This window comes from Corvus cornix, chromosome 7, assembly GCF_000738735.6.
Source record: "Corvus cornix cornix isolate S_Up_H32 chromosome 7, ASM73873v5, whole genome shotgun sequence".
NCBI lineage: Eukaryota > Metazoa > Chordata > Aves > Passeriformes > Corvidae > Corvus > Corvus cornix.
In genome coordinates, this window is record NC_046337.1 from 33892991 (window position 1) to 33919876 (window position 26886).

Below are 26886 nucleotides of genomic sequence, written 5' to 3' on the forward strand. Positions count from 1 at the left end.
AGACTGCAAATGGGAAGAGTAAGGAATTGGGAAGAACAGCAATCTCTTTTTCTGCTTACAACTAACAACTCTCCTGGAGGAAAAGAAATGGCACACAAAAAAACCCTTCTGGTTTTCTTTTGTTATCTTTTTCGCCCAAGGTTTCTTTTAACAAGATCACGCCAAAATTATGTAGATAAGCTGTTTTCTGAAAATTTCACAAGCAGTTTTAGTTGAGGGACCCTCCCAGCCCAGCTGCCTGTTCTCTTTTGTACCATCATAGTTATCGTGTTATCCCTTTGCGTTGGCTGTTTGCTTGGCTCAGGCTTAAGGAGATGACTTGCCTCAATCTTTTTAACAAAATCTAAAGTTGTTGTTTATTGTTTCCAGATCAACAAATCCCCCATGACTGTTGAACTGTGGTTATAGAAAACTTGTGTTCAAATGAAATGTGGAATAGAATTCTGTAGTGTTTTCACCACTCTATCAGATCTGTTGAATCAATTCAGTTGGAAGGTGACATTTGTTTTTCTCTTACAAACAGAATTCTGCTTAAGTGTTTCAAGGAATGTTAGGTCTGTATATTGGTAAGCACATGTTCTGTTCTGCTCCATTGAGGACACTTTAGTTTCTTTGCTGGGCTGTCTCCATTTATCCCATTGGAAAATGCAGTTGATGTTAGATATTCTGTCATCTGCTTTAAAGGCTTTACTTTTGGAAAATAGGAAAAACTAGGTGAAAATGTGTTCGTTCTTTATCACAGATTGTAAAAGAGAGGAGCATATCTCTGGAGTTGGACTAATTTCTAAAAACTTAGATCTGTGTGATTTATTAAATGTTCCTTTGTTTTTCTATTATTTAGCCTCATTTTTCCCACAGACACACACACACACACACACACACACACACACACACCCCCCCCCAACCCATGTCTAGCTCAAGGTTGCCTTTTCAACATCCAGAGGCATTCACTGTTAGCTGCAAAGGGGATGGGAAGGGGATTATGGAGTGCATTCATCCAAAGGTCTTAACACATACCCAAGAAAGCTGGTATATAGTAACTTGTCTTGTCCTGAAGATGATAAAACACCTTCCCTAAGGATATTGTATTTAAATAGAGTATTTGAAAGTTCTTGTTCATCAATTGAGGTAGAACTGGGATACTTAATCCAATTACACTCCTAATGTAAAGACTGTATCTTACTGAAAGGTCTTCATTAAAATGTCTTATAATTGCTAGATTTGTTAGTAATTGCCAATTTCTTTCCTGGTACTCACTTTGTAACAAAGGGGATGGAACAGAAACCCCATGAGAGAGAGAGAGGAACCTTTTCATACTTGTTAAAGTAAGATCTTTGCTTGCAAAGGAACTGGCCCAGATTCCTCTGGAATGATGTCTTCAGTTCAGTGGGAGCTGCTTTCAGTAAATATTTGCATTTTGAGAATGTGGTTTTCAAATACGTTGTTTCCAAAACTTGTTATTTTCAAAAGACTTGGGGGCAGGTAGGAAAGCAGAAGCTCTTTAAGGGAAGGAAGGAGTGAAATGAAAGATATACTCGGCCCTGTGTGGTACAAGGGCTGAGTAAATATAGTGAACTTGATGCAGCAGGTCTTACGTGGCTGAAGAAAGTTTATTTTAAAATACAGCACTAAGCTAATTTTGTATTAGGATTGTGCAAAAACCCTTCCAACTGCATTAGAATTTTTACATTACATGTATAAGTTTGTAAAAAAATTGCAAATGGAAGTTCCTAGTCCAAATTTATGTAGTCTTTGATGGATCAAGAGCCAGCAGGGAGTCTCCTCATTTCGGGGACCAGGAAGTGATAGTAGATATTTAATGGCTACTGTCCACCCCCTTGATTTTTCTTCCTGTTGTGCTACAATTAAAATTGAGATTCATCTTCTTGAACATTAGCCAGCCTAAACATAAGCAACTGCTCTAGGTTATCTAGAGTGCTGTTCTAATCAGGTGCAGAGCAAACAACTAGAGAATGGTTCAGTTCCTCTTATTTTTGTTACCCTCTATGGGGCTGGGAAGGTCTGTCATCATTTCAGGAGTATACGAAGCACCCAGCCAACCTAGACTACAGCAGGAGCTTTTAGACAGCTGAAGCTGATAGTAATTCTGCCTTAATATCTACAAAGGTTTTATTAGAGAATTGCAGCATTTTTGTAAAATGTGAATCTTCTGAGTATTGCTGTGTTAAATGGGCATAGATTAAATTGAATTAAAATACAGGTAGAAGATGAGCTGTTTCTAAAGCTACTGTCTTGCACCAGTTGAACTTGTGAGTAAGTGTTGAGGGTGGTCATGGGGAGCATGATGTTATATTTGCAAAGCTGAGTTTGTACTAAAATGAAACTGTGTTTCAGGTGTGGATCCATCCCTGCAAGCAGAGAACAGAGTGTCCGGCTCTTCCCAAGCCACTGCTGCAGTATCAAAACAGCAGAAATCCCGATCCACTAACTCGAGGGATGAGCGCTTCCGATCCGGTAAGGGACAGAGATGTAGCTGAGGCATCACGTGTCCTAAGAGGAAAAGTATACCTGTAAAATGGTACCCGCACCTACATAGAAAGCTGGAAGTGCTTTGGAAGAAGGGAACAGATAATGAATGTCTTTCAAGTATCTTTTTGTTTCGATGCATGAGTGGTTTTGTTTGAATCCAGCCTGGAGGAAATGCTAGAAGGGAAAGAGACTGTAGACCTGCCTTCTGATGTGTTTCTTGTTGTGAATTTTACCATGCTCAACAGTTTTTTCATATTTGCTGAGAAAACAAAATTGGGTTCCCAGTCTGTAGAAGAGTTACTTAAAAAGTTTGAAGACTACAGTGTGTGAATTTGGGAGATGTTTTGGTTGCTTGTTTGGGTTATTTTGTTAAAGGAAGGTTATATATTTATTGTAGCTTTCTTTCAAATATTTCCTGGTTTAAAGCAAGTGCACAAAAAAGGGAAATGTCACAATGGATATTCTACTTCACTTTAAATGGACAGCACAGTGACAAACCTGTTTTGGAAAATTGTGTGAAAATACCAATATCCTCATTGCATCCTGTTCCTATTGTTACTTTTCAGGTGGTTGAAGTACACCTATTTCCCTATGAAATTCCTGGTCACAATAGTGAGGAGAAACAGGTGTTTGGAAGCTTTTCTCTCCTAAATACCTTTGGACTTGTAGCTGGATATTTTTTTGTTTGTTGTCCAGGGTAATTCCGCATCTTGGGTTTGGGGATGAGAAGTGCAAGTGATGACATGCACTGCACATCCTTAACAGAAAGCTGGTCTTGGGTCGCCTTGTCTTGCCACTGCTTGGGCAGAGTAGTTATTGCATCCTATTTGCCCTGCTGATATGTAAAACCTTACTCCAGAGGTAGAGCTGATGTGCCTTATACATTCCTTAGGGTTAATTGAGTGATGAATGAGACTTCTTAAATATTCTGAGGATATGAACAGACTCCTGGGAAAGATGCCTGTATTCAGCTACACAGAGAAGAAACTCCTGAATGTCAGGGAATATTGCATACTGTCAAAATTAGCTAAATGACTTATTTAAAAATACAAAAAATAATTATTAAATTATAAAAATACATTATAGGAAATTATATTATAGACAATAATTAAAGTAAGATGTGCCATTGTTAAACTAACAGAAATAAAAATCTGCAAGAAGAGCACAACTACAGCAGGAAATCCTTGGGAGGTAGTTCTTGGTGGGGACTGCCATGTCCTGCTGTGGTTTCCTATCACTGCTCTCCAAACGAATTTTTCATTAAATATTCCTGCCTAGAACAAGTTCTTCACTTGGAAATTTGGAAGGATCTTAGTTACAACACACATTATTGGATTTCTTTTCCCATTAGTGATAGATGACAAGGCTTAATGTGCTCAGATGGTATCAAAACCAAATAGTGATGGTTTTGTTTGACTTGGTTTAGGTTAAACCTAAAGATAAAGATATTTACCTAAAGAACTTATTTAGGTCTGTGCAAGGAAATGTAGATATGGCTTTCAGAAGCCAATATCTATTCCCTTTTGACCTCTGTAATTAAAAAAAAAATTCTTCAGATTTACTTCATTAGTGATTGGCTTCTTTATCTCAACAAAGAGATAGATATTGTTGACTTCTTCAACTTCCCTGTGTGCTGACGCATGTTACCTCTTGTGAGGGATAACCAGCTTTAGCCTCCTTCCCTCAATCTCACAGCTTATTTATTCTTTAGACTGTTGTGGGAAGGAGAGGGTGTGTTGTCTCTTCTTTTTTCTTTCCTTCCAGTCTTTATTTCTTATTTTCCTTTCTTCAAATCTCATCAGTTCTCCTATGTCTTTTTTCAAGACTAGTCGATGAGGGGAGAATGCCACTTTTCCTAGAGCAGGATCTCTTTCTGGAGCTATTACAGGTTCTTCAGAACCGTCAACATAAATTATTTAAAATAAACAAGGAAGTGAAACAATTTTGTCTTTTTATGCAATTAATCTGTCATTTACTGTCTTTAAGCACTTTTTTTAACAGTTTCACAGAAGAATTGTGTATTTAAATGAACGGTGTGTTTTTATCATCCCCAGACACTTGTCTTCAAACAGTAAATATTATCAAAAACATTCCAGCAGTGAATATTATTGATAAGTACAAGCCTGTCACCCAGGCTTCAGCTGGAATAGTGTTAATTTTATTCTTAATAGCTGGTACAGTACTGTGTTTTAGATTTACAATGAGAATAATGCTCATATTTTATTATTCTTGTTCTAATTCTATTATTATTACTTTTATTCTGAACATCACCATCATTATTATTACATTTTAATTTACTTCAGTTATTATTTTATCTCAACCCATGGATTTTACTTTTTTCTGGGTCCTCTCCCCATCCCATCTAGACAGTGCTTATTGCTTTACCTTTTGGTATTTTGAAATCCATGAGCAGCAGGGACAGCTGGTCAGCTTATAAATGTCATTTTTTTCTTCAACTGACTGTAGAAATTCTTCCTTCTGTGCCTAAGGCAGGGGCAAGAATCAGAGGCTGATAAATGCACAGATGCTACAAATGGGAATGAAAAATGCTCTTCTAATAGCTGGACAGTGTAGGAGCTGTAAGAGTTTAGGTGTTTATAGTCCGCAAACTATTTTAGTTTTTCTCCCTTATCCTTTTTTAAGGACATGTGGAAAGAAAGAAAATGAGAATAGGTATGAGGAATGGGAGAGAAGATTGTGTGGTTTACTACAACAGAAGGAGAAAATGTTTATAATCAGTTACTAATTGTTGATGGTTGTTTGCAGCTTAATGAAGTGCAGCTTAGAAATACTTCTCCAAGACTTTTTCTTCTGCTTTTGGATGGCAGCATACGGTTTTTTTCCTCACTTTGATATATATATATTCTTTGTGTTAATGAAACGCTGGGCTTGCTCTTCATCACTTCAAGTGATCACTGTTGAGCATTTGTGTTCCCTTTTCTCAAAAATGTGACACATTTGGTCTGATTATGAGTGTTTAATTCCTTAAAGAAAACTGAACTCCACAGTTCTTACATGGTGAATCACTTTCACAGTAAATTTTAAAGAATTTAAGTAACAGACAGTGGTAGAGAGCTGCTTTTTGCAATTCCAATATCCAGTTAAAATTTAATTTATACTAATTTATTGATTTTTGTACGCTAAGCATTCTGCTTCTTTAAAATAATTTCATTCCTTTTACTTCTTTTATTGAAATGTGTTTCATCATGTAGAAAAGCTCTTAAAGCAAAAGTGGAATAGGAACAAAGTGTTCCAGGGAAGTGAAAGCAATTACTTCATTGATTTGCATGAGAGAGGATGTTCCTATTCAGCTGTTGTCCAAGGACAAGATATTATAAGAAAGATTTCTAGCCAGAAATAAATCTTAATGAGTATAGAAGGAATGATGAGTTAAATTGGCGTTGTAAAAATAAAACATGGAACAGAATAAAAATTCATCCTGACTGTTTCCTGGTTGCATTTTTATAATTTAATCTAGTCTGTTCCAGGTTTGGGGGTGGGAGTTAGGACTAGAGGAGGAGGTGGTGGTGATCTTGCCCTCTGGAAATGGAATAAAAAGTAGTTCTCATGCTTGCTGCCACAAATCTGTGTGATGTTATGACCTGCCCTGCTCTGCTTTGTTAAAAAGCCCCAGCACTCCTCTGCCTCCAGCTAGGCCTTTCCGTTCGCAAAATGCACAACTCTCTAAGAATGCTTTCATTTTTTATCTGCCACATTATTTAATGACTTAATGTATTTATATGCAGGCTACAAATGTTGTGTGTTATTTTGCTCTTTGGCAGACCTCTTCTGGAGAAAAACGACTTATGTTCCCCTGCTAACTATGAGATGTTGATGTAACAAAAATGTCTTTTAAATTGTATGTAGATGGTAGGCGTGGTGGAAGTGACTGCATCTCACAGTTACTGTCTCTTTCTAGAAACATTTCAGCTTGGTTTTGACTGGAAGTTCTGCCAAGGAAATGTGTCCTGCAGAATGGGCATTTTGCCCCTACTTTTAAGGCTGCAAAAACAACCTTTAATTGATGTTGAATCCTGCTTAAAGTTTCTGGAATTTGGGGACATAAAAGGTTTGCTTCTGGGTATCCGTGGGAATAAACTTCATTGGTTGACAATTACAGCTAAAACTAAGGATAAGGAGAAACCAAGACTTGACAAAAAGCCTAGATGTGGGAATGGAGAGGGAGGCAGGCAGACATAAGAAAAGGGGAATTTTTAATTTATAAAACATCCATTATTAAGTCCTTGGTGTGAAGTACAGCAGCAAAAATCTGACGGGGCCCAGGACAAAAAAAAAAATCTTGTATTAAAGGATAGAGGTTTTACTGATTTTTTTTTTTTTTTCTTTTTCCTTCTTAATATTTTTCTCTCATAACAACATCATATTTGTACCTCCCATGTTAATTGCACAAGAAGGTCTTCTTTGAGATAAGCATCTACTTAGTACATTCCTGAGTCTTGTAGGAACACACAGGTTGCATAGTATATTTGCATATCTACATATTTTAAGTACTGCTCTGAACAGATTATCTGGGGGGAATTGCAGACTGAAAAGTGACGTTATTGCTGTGAAGAGCTGGTTGGTGTCTGGGACCATATGCTCAGGGATTCTTGTGATTTTGTAGAATCCATTTGACCAGACTGAAGGGAACAGTTCTTTAGAAAGAGCCTTGTGCTGAGCATGACCAAAGGGGGGTTCAGGGCTAGTAAAGAAATGGTACTTTTTAAATTTAAAAAAAAAAAAAAAAGAAAAAGTACTGTAAAATACAGCATTTTACCTGTAGTCATCACCATGGTAAACCCCTGTAGGTACAAGGACAGAGTCGTTACATTACATTGTATATTATGTAAGTCATGTAAGTATACGTCTGTCCTACACACTTACATACCTACAAATAGTTTCATACCTTCAAATTTGTCTACCTGTTACATATTTGCATTTTAACAAAAGAATAGATGGATATTTACCTAAAGAATATGTATTTTCTTTCAAATAGAATAGTTAAATTCTGAAAATCTTGTACAGCAGTTTCCATGTAGAAGAAATGTGGTCAGCCCAATGCATAATCATATACTCACTTTTGGGCTCTGTCCTGGTTCAGGTTCTGTCTGTTGACAGGGGTTTCCACACTCAGCAATAGCAATTCTTTTCTTGTACCCTCTGTCATTAGTCTTGCTGTTACTGTTCGTTTTCATATCTCATTGCTGTTTTCAGTAAATCACTTTTATCTTGACCCATGATCTGTGCCTCTAATTAATTCGCCTGTCTATTCCACCACAGAGAGGAGGGAGAGGGGGGAGCGAGCGAGCAGTGCCTGTCTTGAAGTGTTTTTAGAGGGAAGGCTAAATTGGAGAATACCATTCCTAAATGGCAACAAGCCCACTGTAACTATGTTTAAGTGTATACATGTTGTATTGTGCTTTTCCTGAGTGTGAATCTCAGGTGGTAAGTCAAAGTATATTTTTGGTCTGCCTCATTTCTCCTCAACATCCATTCACTTCTCATGAATTTTCTTCCTGCATAAGTTTTAGCTTTTGACACCATTGAAATGTAGATGTCAAAAAGAAAAAGCTGCTGAAAAATTACTGGAATACGTTAAATTTTATCTGCAGTGAGGTCTTGATTGAACATTGAATTCTGCTTGAATATCAGTTTTGGCTTAAAAATTACAAAAGTTAAAATATAGCCCATGAGCCTCTTAGGGTAATTTTTGCTTTCAGGAAAGTGAAAGCTGTATGTGTCTTTTCCCTAATTCTTCATATAGAATCGTAGAATTTTGTTAGAGTTGGAAAATACCTCTAAGATCATTGATTCCATTAGTTTCTTTTTTCTGTTATTACTTGCATTGTTTTGTGACACCTTCAAGTATGCATGTACTTGTACTTTTTTTCCCTTCCTGGATTTTGAGGATGAGGAGTCAAATGCTGTTGCGAATTTACAGAATCTGCATTGAAATTTCTCCTCCAAATGAAAATAACTCATAGTTCAAAACTAACATACTGGGTACTCTGTAACTTCAGTGTTTATTTCAGGGGGGTTTCCGAAATGCTACTCACAGAGCCTTTTTGGGCTGATTTCATGAGGAAAATGTGTCAACTTGACCCTACTTATATCCTCCCTTAGCTTTGGAAACCATTGCCTCTGCACTGGATTGGAGCGGGAGGCAGTAGTGTTGATTCAGTCCTCCTGTTTAACTGAATTCTAACCTTTTTGTTTGTTTTCTGTATAGATGTCCACACTGAAGCAGTACAAGCAGCACTTGCAAAATATAAAGAGAGGAAAATGCCTATGCCATCGAAGAGACGCTCTGTCCTGGTGCACTCTTCAGTAGAGACATACACCCCTCCAGGTACATGTTGAGTGAACACAGAGAATTAACAGAGCTGTCCAGAGAAGTTGTGGGTATCCCATTCCAGCAAATGTCCAAAGCCAGGTTGGACAGGGCTTGGAGCAACCTGGGATAGTGGAAAGTGTCCCTGTCCTAAGTTGTTAGTAGGTTGCACTAAAGTTCTATATCATGGCTGTATTTCCCAATAATCAGGTCTTGGCTGGATTTATGCTTTGATGTTTTTTCTCATGGTTTTTAGTGTCTCATCTAGAGATACTGTAGCTGCTGGAAGTCCACATGAAAGCAGTCATAGAGTGAGCAGGTGCCCTTTATACATTAAGAATGTTCTCTTGCATCTCATCTCACTCAGAGGAGATAATCTAGGCAAGCGTATCAGAGCTGAAAATACCTCATTTCACATTGCAGAAGATTCTTTTTTTAAAAGTTGAAGAAAATACCAGAGCATTAAGTTGCTGCATTAATTGCAGAGCACTCATCAGATGGTTTCAACTATTCAGTGGTGAGCAGATTAAAACAGTCAGAAAATCATATGCTATGATTGTTCAGATTGGTTATGGCAGAATGTCTTCTTTAATTTTTAGGGGCAAAAAGTAATCTTCTGTTGTCTCACAATGAATTTTCTGGAGGTTAAGAAAATCTTGGAACATGTTGTGCTAGCATGCAAAGTGGTTTGAGGCCAATGTCTTGTATACAGAGAAGAGGGATTTCCTAAGATGTTTAATTTTGAGGACGCCCTCTTGTTTTTTGTAATGTGGCCCAGGAGCAGAAGCACACTGACCTCTACTGCCCTTCTTCATCATTTCTAGTTCTTAACCCCCTCCTCTAAAATAAGAGTTCAGGTATGCTGCTCTCCTGCTTTCTGAGATTTATTTCTTCTTTCTGTTCTTCCCATTTAAAGAGAATTCCACTTTTCTTTGCTAGTCACACACTTAAGTGTATTATTTTTGTGGGTTCTCCAGTTATTTCATTAGTTAACAAACAAAAATCTTCTGTGTTCTATATGGTCTTTCTCGACCCTTAATGTTTTTGCCTAGAAGATAAGTATTTTCATTAAAGTATCTTTTTTTAATGAGTGACTATTAAAAAGAAGCTGAGATGCTATGGAGACAATGTTAGGTTATGTAATAAAAGCTACCTTGCACACCTGCAGAGGAGTGTGGGGCATGGCAGTTGGGGCAGTCCAAATAATGCCCTGTCCCAGGAGCCACCAGCCTGTCCCAGACCCATCTGCACAAGCCCAGAGGAGCGCCAGGAACAGCAGCAGGCAGGAAGGCAAGTTCAGGACTCGGAGAAGGGTCACCCTGTCCAGGCCTGTCCCTGGAGAACCTTCGGTGTGAAGCCCGTCAAGACCAGTCAGAACTAGAGCACCTTCTGGACTGGGGGGAACACACAGAGGGACACAGTATACAATGCAGGGCAAGAGTGTTTTGGAACTGCATGAGTCTTGTTATGGGATGTTAAGGGAAGTGCAGACAGGCAAAGGGGCAGACTTAGAGAGGAATAAGTGTGGGGAAAACAGCAGGATAATAGGATCAAAAACAGCTGGTGGTGTGTAAATGGAACACATGCCTGGCCATGCCCCTGAGCCTATACTCCATGCTGTACATGTGTGTACAGAGCAAGATGATGCTGTGAGATCTGCATGTTTTTGTGTGTTTGTGCTGCTGGAGTGTCATCTTCTAACACGCCTGTGCAGGTGGTCAGCAGAGAAGCCAAGTGTGCTCACACTGGGATTGAGCAGGGTGCAGTAGCACCTTAAATAATAGGAGCTGAAAGCTGGTGGTGTGACCACCACAGGGACATAGTCATGGCCCCAAGCCTGCTGGAGTTCATTAACTATTTGGACAACACTCCAGGCACATGGTGTCATTCTTGAAGTGCTCCTGTGCAGGGCCTGGAGTTGGACTCAGTATTCCTCATTCAACTCAGGATATTCTATGAAGAGTTAAGTGCCTCTAGAATCTGTCAAGCTCTTTCTAAGAAAAAGTGTTATGAGATCCCCTTATCTCTATAACAGAATGGGCCACTGGATGAGTTCTGTATCATGGGGAACCAGGACATTCAAAAATATTCTAGGTACTTTCTTCAGCTATATCAAATCATAAAAATAATTGTCTTTTTATGGGCCTGCCTTTATTTGCAAAGTTAGCTCAGCAAGAAGGATCCAGAGTTGCAAAGAACCTGAGTAGTGCCGAGCATCTAGTCCTGAGCCATTCACCCACTGCCTTAAGTCCTTGTTTTGGCAGGAGTTAAAGGAATTAAAGCATGCTTTGGTATTAATAATTGAAATTTTGTTACAAACTGCTACCATCAGGTACCAGCAAGGAAGCATCAGATTCACATTCTTTACACTGAGGGTCGTGAGGCACTGACCCAGAGAAGCTGTGGCTGTCCCATCACTGGAAGTGTCCAAGGCCAGGTTGGACAGGTCTTGGAGCAACCTGGTCTAATGGAAGGTGTCCTTGCCCATGGCAGGGGATGTAATGAGATGACCTTTAGGTTCTCTTCCAACTCAAACCATTCTGTGAATCCATGGTTCTCAGCACAATGTTAGATTGAAATCCAGCTCCTGGCTGGCTGTAAAGGAACTGCTTTTATCAGTCATCCTTCCAAAAATTTTAACGTACTTTTGGGTTTGTCCTGTTGAGTCTCTGATCCTTCCCACACAGATTTCCTGTGATCAGAACTGGAGCTGTAGCCTTCATGCAAGTCTGGCTCAAAGAGGGGTGGCTTTTGTGACTGTCTTGGGTCAGCTCCTAGCCAGGAAATGCTGGAAGCCAAGCACACAGTATTCTGTCACTGTTCTGTCACCACACACCAGGATCTATGGGTTAACCCCTGCCACCGCTGCTACTGGGGTGACTTTGCTGCTTCTTGGTGTATTTATGTTTTGATATTAGAATGCTTTTACCATGGATCCTTCACTTTTGTTCACAGTTAATATTGTACATTTAAAGGGTTTGGATTTTTTCACCTCCACTCATGTAAGACAGCTGGAAAGTTTAGAAATAATAGATTTCATTTGTCTTGGATCTGGGTAAGGAGATATTATCAGAGTGTGTATTCTGTGAGAAACCTGCTTTTTCTGTAGTTTTATTTCTTCCTCTGAAGTGATTATAAATTGCAAACATGGTGGTTTGGTTTGGTGGTTTTTTTTCAATCCCTGGCTGTTCGTAATCCTATCTTGTTCCATATTCCTGGAATTATTTATTTTTTGCTTTCTGCCTAAAAGAAAGGAAAGGTTGCAAGCAATACAGGACAGGTTTGGCTTCTCTCCAGGAGCAAATGGAGTCAGCTGCCAAAAACTCCAAATGTGGCAGCAGACCAGAAATATCACATGAGACATGGACCCGGCAATGGGGATGCACCACAGCTGGATCTTCTCAGAGATCTTTTGTTTGGGTATTTTCATTCAAAATTGTCGTGTTTGATGAGGGAGGTCAAATAATGAGATATCAACAATTTTAACTCTGAAAATGCCATCAAGTTAAATGGGATTCTTATTAAATGGGTTTTGGGTTTTGTGATTTCAGACTGCTAATAGAAACTATTTTGAAGCTATTGGAAATGCACATACTCTTAAAAATCAGAAAATTAAAGAGCTGGTAACTGAAATGCATTGCCCAAGATGAGGAGTAGGTTTTTTTTTTTATGTCGCTTCAAGAAATTGATATGGAATTGTATCTAGCTGAACAATTACGTGTTCATAGGATTAAGAAAATAGCCAAAATTAAGGTTGCAGAATTCCTGATGTAACCCACCCCAGATTTCCACGTCTGGGACTCTTAGAGTATAGTAACAGATACCCCGTCTTATATAAAACACGTAAAAGATAAAGTCATTAAAATTCAGCAATTTCTTTACAAGGGCAAGATTTTTTTCTGCAATAAGACGTTTTATTTTTCAGCCAAAATCAGAAGGGATGTATTTTCTTGATATTTAGAATGACCTTTTTATTTGTTGTTGGATGGATAATAAATAAGGGAAGGTTGCGTGCCGAAGGGAAACTTCTGGAAAGTTGTAAATAACTGGATGGGAATTAAATTAGGAGCCCTTTGTCAGACTTTAAACAGCAACAAATATACATGTAGAATGAAAAGACGCTTTACTAAGCATTTCTGTGTATTACTCATTAATATTCAGTTTATGTGGTTAAAATACATGCTTTGTAATTACTCTTTCATCGAACTTCAGAACACCGTGGTTTTTTTAGGATGCAGTTCTCAAAACAATTTGTCAGAAGAATTGGAAAGTGAAGAATTCCCTTCCCCTCAAAAAGAGTAAAAAAGGAAATAACAAACAAATTAATGGGCTTTTTTCAGGTGTGATGAGATAAAATTTAACTGTTCAGAGCAGAAATATTTTTCTCAGTGGAATAGGGACGGGATGGGATGCTCGCTGAGCCTCCACTGGAGGTAGAAGCCTGTTTTGACTCTTATGTCATTCCATATGTTGGAGGTAACTGAAACTTTGCTCCAGGTGTGTTCTGGCCCTAATGTGTAGAAGTTGTTGTGTTAACCCAAAAAATGGCAGCAAGAGGGATATTTGTGTGTGTGAATATCCCATTCCTTTAATACACACCCCTCATGTGTAGCACGTGAGAATGCTGCGCGGAGCACACGGAACAGGGCCAAGTGCCATGTTCCTGGTGCTGGGTCATTCCCATTCCCACATTACAGGCCTGTCATCATTATTTTAACCACAGACACATCGTCAGCATCAGAAGATGAGGGCTCGTTGCGGCGGCAAGGGCGGATCAGCTCCACTCCGTTCCAGAGCCATTCCAACGTAGAGCCCTGGCTTAACCGGGTCATTCAGGGCTCCTCCACCTCATCCTCTGCATCTTCCACCTCATCTCATCCTGGAGGGAAATCTGCTGCTGCTTCCAATACTGCTCCTGCCACCACTGCTGCCACTGTGCTTGCAGATCTCATGGCACACACCCAGATAGGTCAGTAAACCTGCCGGTGTGGTTGGAATAAAATCAGATTACAAATCCCAAAGCAGGGCTAAACACAGAGGTCTTCAGCAGGAGATACCTGTGAATAGCCTTAAAATGTGCAATTCACAGATGAGGTAGGTATGATGTATATGTATTTAACCCAAGCCAGTTGTTCATGAGATCTGAATGTGCATTCTTCTTGGTAAAATGCTTGCTTTACCGAGAAACTAAGGTTCAGTTTTAGTGGATTCCAAAGCAGAATTTCGAAGGAATCCTGGTTTTGGTGCATGCTTTCCAATCTATATATATTTACCCTAAACAATGTCAGGTTGTGTATTTCAGACATGATTCAGTTGGTAAGCACCCAAAAGACTGAAAAACACACAGAGTATTTGGGAAAGTTATGAAAACAGAGGTACTAATCATTAGGGAATTTTTTTTGCTGTTTGTACAAAACCTTTAAAGAAACCTATTTTTTCATATTCCCATTTCCAAGCTTATTAATAATGAGAAATCCGCAATTATTTTTGACCTTGGTGGATGTAAGAAAGGGGTAATCCATCACCACTTCACTTTAAGCCATTCTGGATTTCATATTACGGTTTAATAGAAATCATGTTTAACTCCTTTAAATTGCAAAGTCAGTTATGGCTAACCTTTTAAGCTTAATTGGGATTGATGAAATTCTTAATATAGCTGTAAAAACTTGCAAGATACACAATATGCAGCACAGCATCTTGTTGTGTCTCATGCCCCAGGCCAGATAGACTTGTCCATCAGGACTATTTAATCAACAATGCAAAATCGAGGCCTTATTAAGAGTTCAGAGTCCAGCATTTAAGCAGCTGAATGTTGAGCTGTATGCAGGCTTAAAATTTCGTTAATGGGAAATAAATAATTATAGTATCTATCAAGAAGGAAGCTCAGGGATCATTAAGAGCTGATCTATTAAAAATATTTGTAAAGATAAAATTTCCAGTGCCTTTGAAAAAAAAAACCAGGTGCGTTTTCACATAAGAATGGTCTTCCTCATTTCTGCAATGCTTGCCGTGTTCTATCAGTTTTCATTCCTAGGTTGGTAACATTCATGCATGGCCAGTATCAGTTCAGTTGGGACATTTTTCCTGTCTGTCTGTACTTTTCATAGCTCACAAGAGTATGAAAACTTACTCAGTTCTTGCAGGGCAAACTTTTATGATTCTCGATAAATACTTGCATACTTTTTAAAAGTGGCTTTGATTTGTCCTAGAGCATAGAAGAAGAGTTTATTTATTTTTTCAGATAGTATGCTGATATCAGCAATCTGAAAGGCATCTTACATATCTTAATTGCTATGCCCTACTGAAATATTCTGTGTTTTGGTTGTGTACTGAATAGCTATTCACGGTTTTGAGATGTTGGAGAATTTAAATTTAGCAGCTGGTTCCCTTGCAGCTCATCTTCTCCAGCCTGCATTTTTAATAGTGAGCTCAAACTGAGTTCCCAGGTAGTAAGCTGCAGTGTTGGAAGTGCAAGGTTACAGTATTTATGGAGTCACATAGGAGCATGCATTTTTTTAAAGATGTTTGTCTTTCACTTAATAGCAGCAAGGACAACCCTTCACAACCCTTGGGGGGCTTTTTTTCTTTTGTGAAATTATTTTTTTTTAATTAATAAGGCTGGTGGTATGTCTTGGTTTTTTTCAAGGTCACCATATCAACTAGGGAGTATTTCCCACCTTAGCTCTTAGAGCAGCTAGAAATATACAGATCATCATGGCTTTTAATTCTCTGTCATATCCCGTATGTTCTTTCTTTCGAGACTGCTCTTTTGCATTTATCTCTGTCTTGTCATCACTAATGGAAAGGTCCTTCAGTCTGAATCCAATTAACTTTTCTTCCTGAAGTCACAAGTCTGCTCACACTTTTTAACGCCTCACCACTTCTCTTACCCTGCTGTGCCATGGTATTTCTGGATGATACAAACTAATAGCATGTGGTCTCATGGGCATTTATTAATAAAATGCCAAAATGATTAATTAAGCTAATGTGGTTTTTATCTGAGCATAAATCCTGAAAATTGAACCTATTCCTTCTCTATACATAGTGAGACATTGCTAGTCCCTGCAGGGTGTGTCAGGCGGGAACCAGATACACCTGTCTCTGTGGCCAAGTTGTGTGCTGCAGGAAGCCCATGGTTTGGGACTTTGGGAAATCCAAGGGGGGGAAAAAAAAAATCACCCTAAAAGCAACTTCAAAAATACACAGAACAGAGTGAGAGCATATACATGAGGGAGGTGTATACATGGGCTCTCTGTAGGTCCTGTGCAATGGTTATAAAGGTCAGCTTTATGCAGTTGTCATCTTTGTGGTTACTGATTCCAGGGCATTTTTCTGGGAGATGAAGTAACACTTTTCTCCTTCATGTACCTCACCCACATGAAAGGAGTTTAGTCTCTGCAATGCAAACACTGGCATTGCAGTGCTGTCCATTGGAAAGGATGGGAATGGAGTTAAATTTTTCTCCTGGTGATCCCTCTGAAACCACTTAAGAGTTGGACTGGTGGCTTGTGTGTCAGCTCTGGAAATATGGGACCAGTTCTATAAGCACTTGCTATTTTGGGGCTGATCACTGCCTCAGAGTGGGGGATAATGTATGTATTTCACAGCACTGCCTAGGTCTCCCTCCGCCTGTTGTTTCTCTGGCAGATTTGTGACATGCTGAGGTCCTCTGAGGGCTGTGTCTACAGAGGCAGCTCCTTCAGCCCTGGGCAGCAGGGTTTTCTCCAGCTCTTCCCTGCTGCATTCCTATTTTTACTCATCAGGATTCTGAATATTTCAGGCCTCCTATTCTTGTTTGTTGTTCAAACGCTTCTCAAAAATACTGCCATTTCCTAACCCATTCCATTCAAAACCATTCTATAACCCAGGTTACAGTCTTGGAATGATGATAGCAACTTTTTACAGGGGCAGTAAGTGATAGGACAAGGGGGAACAGTTTTAAATTAAAAAAGAAGAGAGACTCAGCTTAGGAAGAAATTCTTCCCTGTGCGAGTGGTGCGGCCCTGGCACAGGTTGCCCAAGGAAGCTGTGGCTGCCCCATCCCTGAAGTGTTCAATGCCAGGTTGGACAGGGCTTGGAGCAACCTGGTCTGATGGAAGGTGTCCTTGTCCGTGGCAAGAGGTGGGAACAAGGTGAGCTGTGAGGTCCCTTCCAACCCAAACCATTCTGTGATTCTGTGACGTTCCCTAAGCATTGCTCTGCAGCCAGGAAATGGGTCACAGCTCCAAGCAAAGCAGGCTTGTTGCCTCCAGGTTGTAAGGAGGTTCTCAAGCCCCTGTATGTGAGGATTTGTGAAGTGCCTTCACGTAAGAAGCAATTTTGATTATGTTGATTCTTACGGTGCCTGATGAGCTCCTGTATCTGTCTTGCATTTCTGCAGAGAACCACTCTGCCCCACCTGATGTGACCACTGGCCTGGTGGAATACCTGCACCATGAGCGCCCACAGGTCGCATCTGTGCGAGGAGTGCCCAGAGGCTACAGCAGCAGCATTCTGGAAACTGCAGATGGTGATTGCGTTATAGACCTCCTACCTTTCCATCTGTGTCCCCTTGTATATACATATTTATATGCATCTTAATTTTATATTGCATTATAGCTTTAAATTTTGATAAATATAAAAACATGTATTTACACTTAATTTAACATACACAAATGAAAATCAGCATTCATCATGTTTTGTGTAGTGATTGTTTTTACAAGCCCTGTAAAATACTGAAAGATTGACTCATTTTTTCCAAGCATTCTGATGCTTTCAAAGTGGAATTAATGTTAAAGTGTAGTAAATACCTAAACTCCTGGAGAAAGGGACATTCTTCATGTTTCAGTTGAAATCTCATTAAGGGGTCAGTGGTTTGAAAAGCTAAAATAAAGTGTGAAAAGGTGTCTGTGTCAGCCAGGTAGCCAAGGAACAGCATTGTTTGAAAGCAAATAAATCCATGGTGGAAACTCTTGCTGATTAAAGCTGTTTTCTTCCAAACATGGTGCTCGTCCTGAATGACTTTTCCACCTGGAAGTTGTGTGTTTTAGTGTATTTTGGTTAATATGTGATAAATAATAAATCTCTTCCATTTGGCAGGTGTCCCAGTGAATAGCAGAGTGTCCTCTAAAATCCAGCAGCTGCTAAATACCTTGAAAAGACCAAAGCGCCCACCTTTGAAGGAGTTTTTTGTGGATGATTTTGAAGAACTGCTAGAAGGTTAATTTTCTTTCAGATACATTTTTTACTCCTTGCGTAAGTGGTTCACGACAGAACTGATCCTTCTTAGCTAGTGTTGGTTTCTTTTTCTCTTCTCAATAGAAAACTAGTCCTGGTAAAATTAATGCAGTGGAGAGAGAAAGGTCATATGTTATCACAAGTGAAAGATAATCTTTAACTCAGCTGTCCTTACTCAGTGTGACATTTCTGAGCAGCTACTACTAGATTTCCCCTACTGTTGGTTTGATACTTGTAAGATACAATGTTTTTGTGATTCTGGTCTTTTGCTGAAGTTTCTCCAGATGAACTTCCATTAAGGTGCATGTAATTGTGGAAAGCATCACTTGGAACCATTCATTTTATTGGTTGTCTACATTGAGTGTTAGCTAACTCCAACCAGGTCTTCACTAAGATCAAGATACTTCACTTTCTGGAGCAGCTTGGAGCAGGATTTTAACAGATGGCCTTTCTTAAAAAATATATTGTTAGACAGGCATAGCGTCATTTTTCATTGCCTGTTGAGAATTCAGTGCAGCAAAAATCAGTGTCCAGATGTCACTGAAGCCATTGTCTCTGATAACCCTTCTTGGCTTGGTGGAGGCTTTCATTGAAATAGATGCGGAGAACAAGCAGCAGAAAGCAGCAGCTTTCCAAAGTAGAGAGAAGTGAGCTAGAGATTAAAATTCTGGTCCTTTGATACTGTGGAATCACAACTCTAAAGTGATGATCGCTGCTTTTTGGGAAGTCAACAGATGATTAGCATTGCATCATCAAAAGCAGAGGAAAAGTAGTGATAGCTGTGAGGAAGAGGTGAATGGTTCATAGAATAGTCTGTGAAGTGTAACTTACATGTTTTGTACGGATTGACATTTCCCTTTTACTGTGCTCCCGTTTTAGTGCAACAGCCTGACCCAAATCAACCAAAGCCTGAAGGAAATCAAGTGAATGTACTTAAAGGGGAACCCTTGGGGGTTGTGACCAATTGGCCCCCCTCGCTGCTGGCTGCCCTGCAGCGCTGGGGAACCACCCAGCCCAAAGCCCCTTGTCTGACGGCGTTGGATACGACTGGGAAAGCGATTTATACCCTGACCTATGGTACGTGATGAAGCCAGCTGTGAGGAGGAGTTAGGTGTTCATCGTGTAACAACAGTTTGCCTGACTTCGGAGGGGCTGCCTGTGCTCATAACACATGATTTGCCATTGCTGCAGGAATGTAAATTATGAATTCATTGTATATGGAAAGTGTTTTTAAAGAAGTTAAGGAAGGGAAAATGTTTATTGTAAAACATATTGATTCTTTCCAATTGGCTATTTGTAAATCTTGTAGAATTGTGGGGGTTTTTTCATAAAAGAACACTAAATTAGCCCAGTGTAAACTGGGAGGTAGAAACAGATGGTTAATAAGGCACTCTTCAGTTTCTCAGAGGAGACATTCCCTTTTAGCGTCTTCTGGCACAGCCTTATAGAGAAGACTCATACATACCTCAGGAGCATAATCAGAATGTTAATGGTGGGAAGTGAAACTTGCCTGCATTAATGAACTAGAAGTTTTATAGTAAATTGCATTTTTGGGGAAAATTACTGTGTCCTTCAGGATAGCTCACTGCAGCATTTCATTGTTTAGTATGTTAGAATGTTAAACTTTATTGTTTGCATTCTCACAGATGAAAGATGCAGGAAATATAGCTGAGCAGTGGCAGTAATGTAATTACTCTGCAGTGGAGCTTTGAGTGTTGTTTAGAATATCATGTTTAGTTTTACATTTAAAATTTAAAAAAAGAGGAAAAGGTAAACCAAAAGGAGCCAAGTTCTAAATTGTACTTGGACTCTCTGCCAGCTGTTCTGATACAGTCATGCTTAGTGCATGTGTGAGGGACTGAGATTTGCCAATTAAGTGTTAAAATTTTAGCTTCTATTTCTTAATTTCTTTTTTTATTCTTTAGGCAAGTTGTGGAGTCGAAGCTTGAAGTTAGCTTATACCCTGCTAAACAAGCTAACCACTAAGAATGAGCCCCTGCTGAAGCCTGGAGACCGGGTAGGCTGTTGTTGGAATTGGTTCTTCTGGGTGAAATAGTGAGGAACAGCTTTAGCTGAGGAAAGCCTTGTAATAAAATATTGTAATAATATATTGTGAAGTAATCATTAAATAATACATTGTCCCAATACTTAGTATTTCTGTTTCTGGTTATATATAAGCCTGTACATTGTTGTGAAAATTTTGTTCCACAAATTAAAAAGCAACCCCCCCTCTCTGCCAAATGACAAAAAAAAATACATTTTCTTATTTTACTGTATTTTTGTAGGTAGCTCTCGTATTTCCTAATAGTGATCCAGTTATGTTTATGGTGGCATTTTATGGATGTCTCCTGGCAGAACTTATTCCTGTCCCAATAGAAGTTCCACTGACAAGAAAGGTAGGCAAATTCATTCAACATTTTCATGGTTTGATAAATAAATGCAGTGTATATCTAAATCCTACAGTCTTTACATGGGGTCCTTCAGAGCCTGCTCTTTAGAAAGCATCAGCTGGACTGTTCAGTGTACATTCTGTGTTTGGATTTATATTCAATATTTAGTTAAGGAAAGGGGGAATAATATTAAGCTAGTAATTTAAGTATTTTAGGATATGTAATTGCAGAAATTATTTTAATTAATTATTTTCGAAAATACATGTGGAAGTATTTCTCTGAGTATATCAGAGAAAGGTTGTCTTTCAGCTCTCACGCTGAGTAATGAGGCAAGCAGAAACACCATAGTTACTGGAAATACAGGTATAATCCTACACACATGGAGATTATTAGGCAAGAGCTAAAAAGCTACAGTCTCTGCTCCTCAGTGTGTCAGGACTCAGAAACAGCATCAAACCAGTTTTCTGTTGTAGTGGTTTGGTCCAAAATACTCATTACTGTTTATCTGCTGTGAGATAAGAATTAGGAGAAATGCAAAGCAGGCACCAAACTTGAAAGAATATAAAGAAGTTTATTAACAGACTTAAAAGAAGGGAGAAAAGAAAAAAAAAAAATTATACCACCTTCAGAACTCTCCTCCTCCCCCCACCTTCCTCCCTTCTCCCACTGACAATGTGAAAAGACAACCCTTAAGATGTTCAGTTTGTTTACCACTGCCATAATAACCTTGTTTAGTCCATTTAGAAAGAGAAGTCTCTTCTTGCTCATGCTATGAAAACAGTATCACAACGAGACAGCCGCCCACTTCCAAATATTGTTCAGTCCATTTAGGAAGAGGAGTCTCTCTGCCTGCCTGTGAGTCCCTTCCCCTGACTTGCAGCTTGTTCAAGGTCACACACAGATAGCAATTGGTTTTCCCACGTTCGAGGGTCCACTCTTGAAGTTTTTTGGGGTACAATTTTAAGGTTGAGCTGTTCAGAAACAAAAACAGAGGCCCTTCTCCTTCCCTGGGAGCAAAGGGTCTTCCTCATCTTCATTGTTAGGACTATGTCTGGGAGCATCTCTAGGGACTGAGGTTTTCTCCTTTCCCATTTGGAGCAAAAGTCTTCATCTGGTTCATCTCTAGGGACTGTTTTCTCCTTTCCCGTTTGGAGCAAAAGTCCTCATCTGGTCCATCTCTCCCTGTCCAAACTTCTCATGAAATTACAGCTGCGTCAGCATCTGCCTATCTCAGTGCAGGTGCTTTTGCTTACGAGTTGAACGCTCCACCCCCCAGATCTTCATGAAATTACAACAGGATACTCTGATATATCATAGCTTCACAACAGAATTTCAGCTTTAAGCATCTCCTCTCTCTCTTCCCTAGGGTTTTCAGCTCTTCACAGCAATGAAAAGGGTTAATCTCACCTCGGCCTTGCAGCTTTGCAGCTGGAATGTTGAATCTTTCTTATCGCAGTGGAGAGGGGGGAGAGCCGAGCCGCTCCGGCTGCCCACGGCAAGGCAGTGGGTGGAGTTCCACGGCTGGAACAGGTCCATCAGCTCCAGGATGGCCGTGGCCCAGCCCAGCCTGGCCCGAGCAGGGCCTGGCCGGGCCCACTGTCCCCCACACGGGGCCCGCAGCCACCTGTCCCAGCACCGGAAACGAGAGAGAGCTTTTGGAGGGGGAGTTTGCCTATTCTTAAATGTGGATCACAGAGGTGGTCACAACTTTAAGTGGCTTAGAGAATTGTCCATATTCAAACTGGCCAGCTGATAGGTTCTATCAGTTCTGAGAGGAAACTGTAAGCACCCCTTCTGGGACTATGCTTGCTAACCTATGACACTGTTTAGCAGAATTTATGAACACCCCTGTTGGGCTGAGGAGGGGTGTACAACCATTGCTTCTGACACTGCTTTCCTTACTAGATCTGCTGCCAAATCTTAGTTGGCACTAAGCAAAACTAAATTTTCCCAGTCATTTAAAGGTCTTACGGGATAGACTTCTGGTTTTCCCTGTGATATAAATTGACTTAATGTTTTCTAAACATGAAGAAGTTATAAAAAACTGTCCAAAAGCTTTGTTATTTGTAATTTTGCTATTACTTGGTGTCTCTACAGGATGCTGGCAGTCAACAGATTGGGTTTCTTTTGGGCAGCTGTGGAGTCACATTAGCTTTAACCACTGATGCCTGTCAGAAAGGCCTCCCGAAAGCTCAGACTGGCGAGGTGGTGACGTTCAAAGGTGTGGGTTTATTTTTTGTGGGTTAAAAAGCAGGTAAATTAATTGTTGCTGTCACACTTCAGCTTTTGGGTTTGCTTGCAAGGTTCTTACACATAAAGAACTGCCTTGATTGTAATGGCAGTGCCTTGTGCTGTTTCTTCCTCTCAGGTGGGGGATTTTGCTTTTGCTTGCCTCCTGTCATTATCCCTGAATACTGGGGAAAAAACTCTGATTTTTGGAATTGTGGTGACAGTCACTTTTCTTTATCTTTGAAGGCTGGCCTCATCTCATTTGGTTTGTGATTGATGGGAAGCATCTGGCAAAACCAGCCAAGGACTGGCATCCACAGGTCCGGGATGCCAGCAGCGAGATTGCTTATATCGAGGTGATCCAGTGTAATACGATAACTTCTATGGTTACTCTATTGTAGTTTATGTGATGTTTTTTCCTTTAAACTCTTGATACAATAAAAGAGATGGCTATAATATTTTAAACTGTGAAACAATATTGTTTCCATCAGGCTGCCAGGCAGACTGTCAGTTGAGTGACTGTGTGGAGTCAGGTTAATATTGGGGATAATCAGCATTTTGGGTTCCCCAGGACAATTTAATTGGAGTAGAGAAACAGATTCTTTTACCATATTAGGGTATTCTGTGGACATAAATATATTTTTATGCTGGCTTTTTGACTTAAAAAAAGCTGGATTTGTTTTTGTATTCACTGCTGTAATTTTTTTTTATTTTGCTGTTAATCTAATGTTTGCATACACTTTCTCTTCTCAGTACAAAACAAGTAAAGAGGGCAGCACAGTGGGCATTACTGTATCTCATGCCTCCATGCTGGCACACTGTCATGCACTGACTCAGGCATGTGGTTATTCAGAAGGTAAGTTAGATACGTGTAACTTTAAAACGATACCGACAGCTTTGCATCTTCAGACAATTTATGTTGTGTAATCGTGTTCGCTGTCTTTAGAAAACTTTGGATACAGAATAATAGCTTCAACTGCAAAGGGAAAGACAAACTTCTTCATTCATAATGGGTGTGATATGTGAAAGAGAGTTAAGCCACCTGTGAAATCATAATCAAGAAAGGGATCTTCCTCTTGGCTAATCATGTCCCACAAAACAACATCTCCCCAGGGATGTGAATATAGTGAGTGATCTGCTTGTTTGCAGTCATGCTTCCAATGAACAGCCAAGAACTGCACTTGGTTTTGACAATCTGCATAATCTGTGCTACCATTAACCAAGCACTTTCCTGCATACATCCATCCTACATCAGTGATAAGCAAGTTTTACCTAATCAATACAAGATATCTCTCGAAAATCCAGTTGAATCAGTGATTTAAAATCTTTGATTCTTATTTCGTTTTTTGAATCACATAAGATACTCAAATTTCTCAGAGAAGATACTCAAGAAAGTTTATTAGAGCCATGGTGATATTTCTTACTGGATCTAATTCTTTCAAATACAGATGAACTTTTTCAGTTCAGCTGAAGAAGTTTGCTTCAAGACTAAATTTTCAGTCTGCATCGTTCTTTGGCAGATGTTACAAACTCACATGGAAGAGGTATTATAATGAATCGAGGTCTTAAATACCTTGTAATATTCTAGTCTAGTAATCATAATTCAAAGATGATTGCTGTAAGTAAAACAAGCCACTTGGAGCTTAAGTGGCCTGTTTGTTATAGGCAACAGAGCTTTGGTTTCTCAGCAGTCATGGAAGTTTCAGAGTTGCTTTAACAAACATTTGTAGTTCTTAAGTATTATTATAAATGTGCTTTTTAAATGTGGTATTTTTTTCCTTCACTTTCAGCTGAAACACTAACAAACGTCTTGGATTTCAAAAGAGAGGCTGGCCTTTGGCATGGAGTGTTAACAGTGAGTATTGCAAGAAAGGCAAAAAACTGCAGCAATTTGCTTATTTCAAGGGTAGTGTACTGGTATCAGAATGAGGCCATAAATTCATCAATTCTCTCAAATGGTTTTTGTTTCAATATTTATATTTTTCAGAGTAAACTGTTACTTTTTTAGTAACTTGTGTAGCTTATTTTTTCATATCGTATAAGCACAGTTTTCACTGCCAGTTGACTGTAAGAGTTGTGTTGTAGCTGTGATGATGGGAGAGTTTATTTAAGCATTGTTACATGTTCTATATTTTTTAAGCCACTTGGTAGTTTATTTTTGAATCTCTTTCTCATAGAGCGTTATGAACAGGATGCATGTCATCAGTATTCCCTATGCATTAATGAAGGTTAATCCACTTTCCTGGATACAGAAAGTCTGCTCATACAAAGGTACCCTAGAAGTTTTTTTATTTCACCCGTCTCTTTTTGGGTTATTAAAAACAAATTAAACTGTTTGTGCAAAATGTCTGTGTACGCCACTGAGTACCCCATTTCAGTATTCTGTGTGCTAATAGTTTCACTGATGGGTGATGTTGATGGCTTCTTCTGAGACACCTTTAAAGAAACTGTTTCTCAGTATTTGAATTTATTGCAAGCATTTTAATTCTGTGATCAAGTCCATCTGGAGGCATTGAGTATACACGTATTATAGTAGTTGAATATTTGGCATTTGTATTTGTTTTCTACATTTGTAATGTCATAAATTTTGTGTGTAGTTTCATAAATTTGTGTAAATACACAAGAATACTTATGTAATTTTATGATTGATCTTTATTTTGTTCTGCACGTGCAGCATAATTATTGTTTTGATTTCCAGCCCGTGTAGCTGTAGTAAAATCCCGTGATATGCACTGGTCACTTTTGGCTCAGAGGGATCAGAGAGATGTCAGCCTGAGCTCCTTACGGATGTTAATAGTGGCAGATGGAGCCAATCCATGTGAGTATGGATGCGTTTCCTGGGTGTCAGTCTTGCCAAGATTCTGTTTGTTGTAAGCCCTATGTCAGAGCTGATGCTTGGAGAGTTAAGCAGTTTGTTCTGTAGCAAAACACTGTTTGTGTGCCAGTGATGCCACTGCTTTTTCATTGCTGTTTGCACTTCTTGGCTATATTTTCCTGTGTAAATTGATTTTTAAAACTTCGTGTTTTCATTAGTGCTATACTCTTCCATGAATTGACTTGAACTGATACCTGAGAGATATAAATATAGATATAATCTGCTTTGGGCCAAGTGCTAGTGGCCTGGTAGAGTTGTGAAGGTATGTTAGAAGCATTTGATATTTGATTTTAAGTGCTGTGACCTCTGTAAGAAGCAGTCAGATAGGAGCTGTAGTAGAAGTTGACATAAAGTTACCCTTAGTGACAAAGTATTCTGATCCTTGAAGGACTTTCCATTATAGTAAGTGCTGGTGAGTGCTGCCAGAGGAGGAGTATGCAGCTGGGAATTTCATTCAGTGTAGTTGTTAGTCACTAGGAGTTCTTTTTCCAAATCAACTCTCTAATAATAAACTGGAATGTCTTTCAGACAGTTTGAAAGCATATTTGGTTTGTACGTGAATGCGACAATATTCATATAACTGAGCTGAGAGTCAGCACAGACTTTGAATTTCTGCAGCTCAAGCTTTCCTGCTCTTAGAAAAATGTTTCTAATTGTGTGATTGTTCTTTCTAGGGTCAATATCTTCCTGTGATGCATTCCTGAATGTATTTCAATCCAGAGGTTTGAGACCAGAAGTAATCTGTCCCTGTGCTAGTTCTTCAGAGGCACTAACTGTTGCTATTCGGAGGTAATTCCCTTTTCTGAGAAGTGAACTGAAGCTTTTCTTGACTATTGAATTATGTCATAGAATCACAGAGTGCTTTTGGTTGGAAGGAGTTCGAACCCCCTGCAGGGACACCTTCCACTATACCAGGTTGCTCCAAGCCCTGTCCAGCCTGGTGTTAAACACTTCCAGGGATGGGGAATCTCATGTTAGGATGATAGTCAGAAAATACCGTGACCCACACAGAGATGCCCAAACACTTAGAGGAAGTATGAAGCTCACAGGTATCTCCTTCACTGAAGGATGGGTGACTTTTGTTTGGGTTCTTTAAAAGGTTTAATATTTTCTAAGAATAGTCAGGCAGAAGGCGTTTTCTTCTTTGGGGAAGTGAGGTCTCATCCTCACTGAAGTTATTGGAGGACCTTTTAAAATGCCCTGAAACAAGACTTTGTTATTTGGGATGAAGAAGATGGTAAATGCTCAGTTAATTGCTTATGTATGATATCTTGTAAACAGGGGCCTAAAATTAAAAAAAATATTTGTAACTGGTCTGAAAAATACCATTGGATTTCTGGAGATAGCAAGGGATG

The 26886-nt window shown here is 39.4% G+C and overlaps 1 protein-coding gene across 7 annotated transcripts in view; it reads left to right on the top strand.

Moving 5' to 3' along the window:
* DIP2A (disco interacting protein 2 homolog A) overlaps positions 1-26886 on the top strand; it is an 82711-nt gene that overhangs the window by 30939 nt on the left and 24886 nt on the right. For 5 of the 7 annotated variants that reach the window (XR_005602281.1, XM_039554663.1, XM_039554665.1 and 2 more), the window contains 15 exons: positions 2356-2475; positions 8720-8839; positions 13545-13790; positions 17202-17330; positions 17900-18019; positions 18917-19114; positions 19963-20054; positions 20323-20433; positions 22525-22648; positions 22903-23012; positions 23410-23512; positions 24447-24511; positions 24834-24927; positions 25355-25474; positions 26206-26320. Coding sequence is in view for 6 of the 7 variants with exons in the window: in XM_039554663.1 (XP_039410597.1) it covers positions 2356-2475; positions 8720-8839; positions 13545-13790; positions 17202-17330; positions 17900-18019; positions 18917-19114; positions 19963-20054; positions 20323-20433; positions 22525-22648; positions 22903-23012; positions 23410-23512; positions 24447-24511; positions 24834-24927; positions 25355-25474; positions 26206-26320 (1867 nt within the window). In the remaining variant the exon portion in view is untranslated. The remainder of the gene's footprint in view (positions 1-2355; positions 2476-8719; positions 8840-13544; positions 13791-17201; positions 17331-17899; positions 18020-18916; positions 19115-19962; positions 20055-20322; positions 20434-22524; positions 22649-22902; positions 23013-23409; positions 23513-24446; positions 24512-24833; positions 24928-25354; positions 25475-26205; positions 26321-26886) is intronic. The other 2 variants (XM_039554668.1, XM_039554666.1) reach the window with 1 other exon arrangement.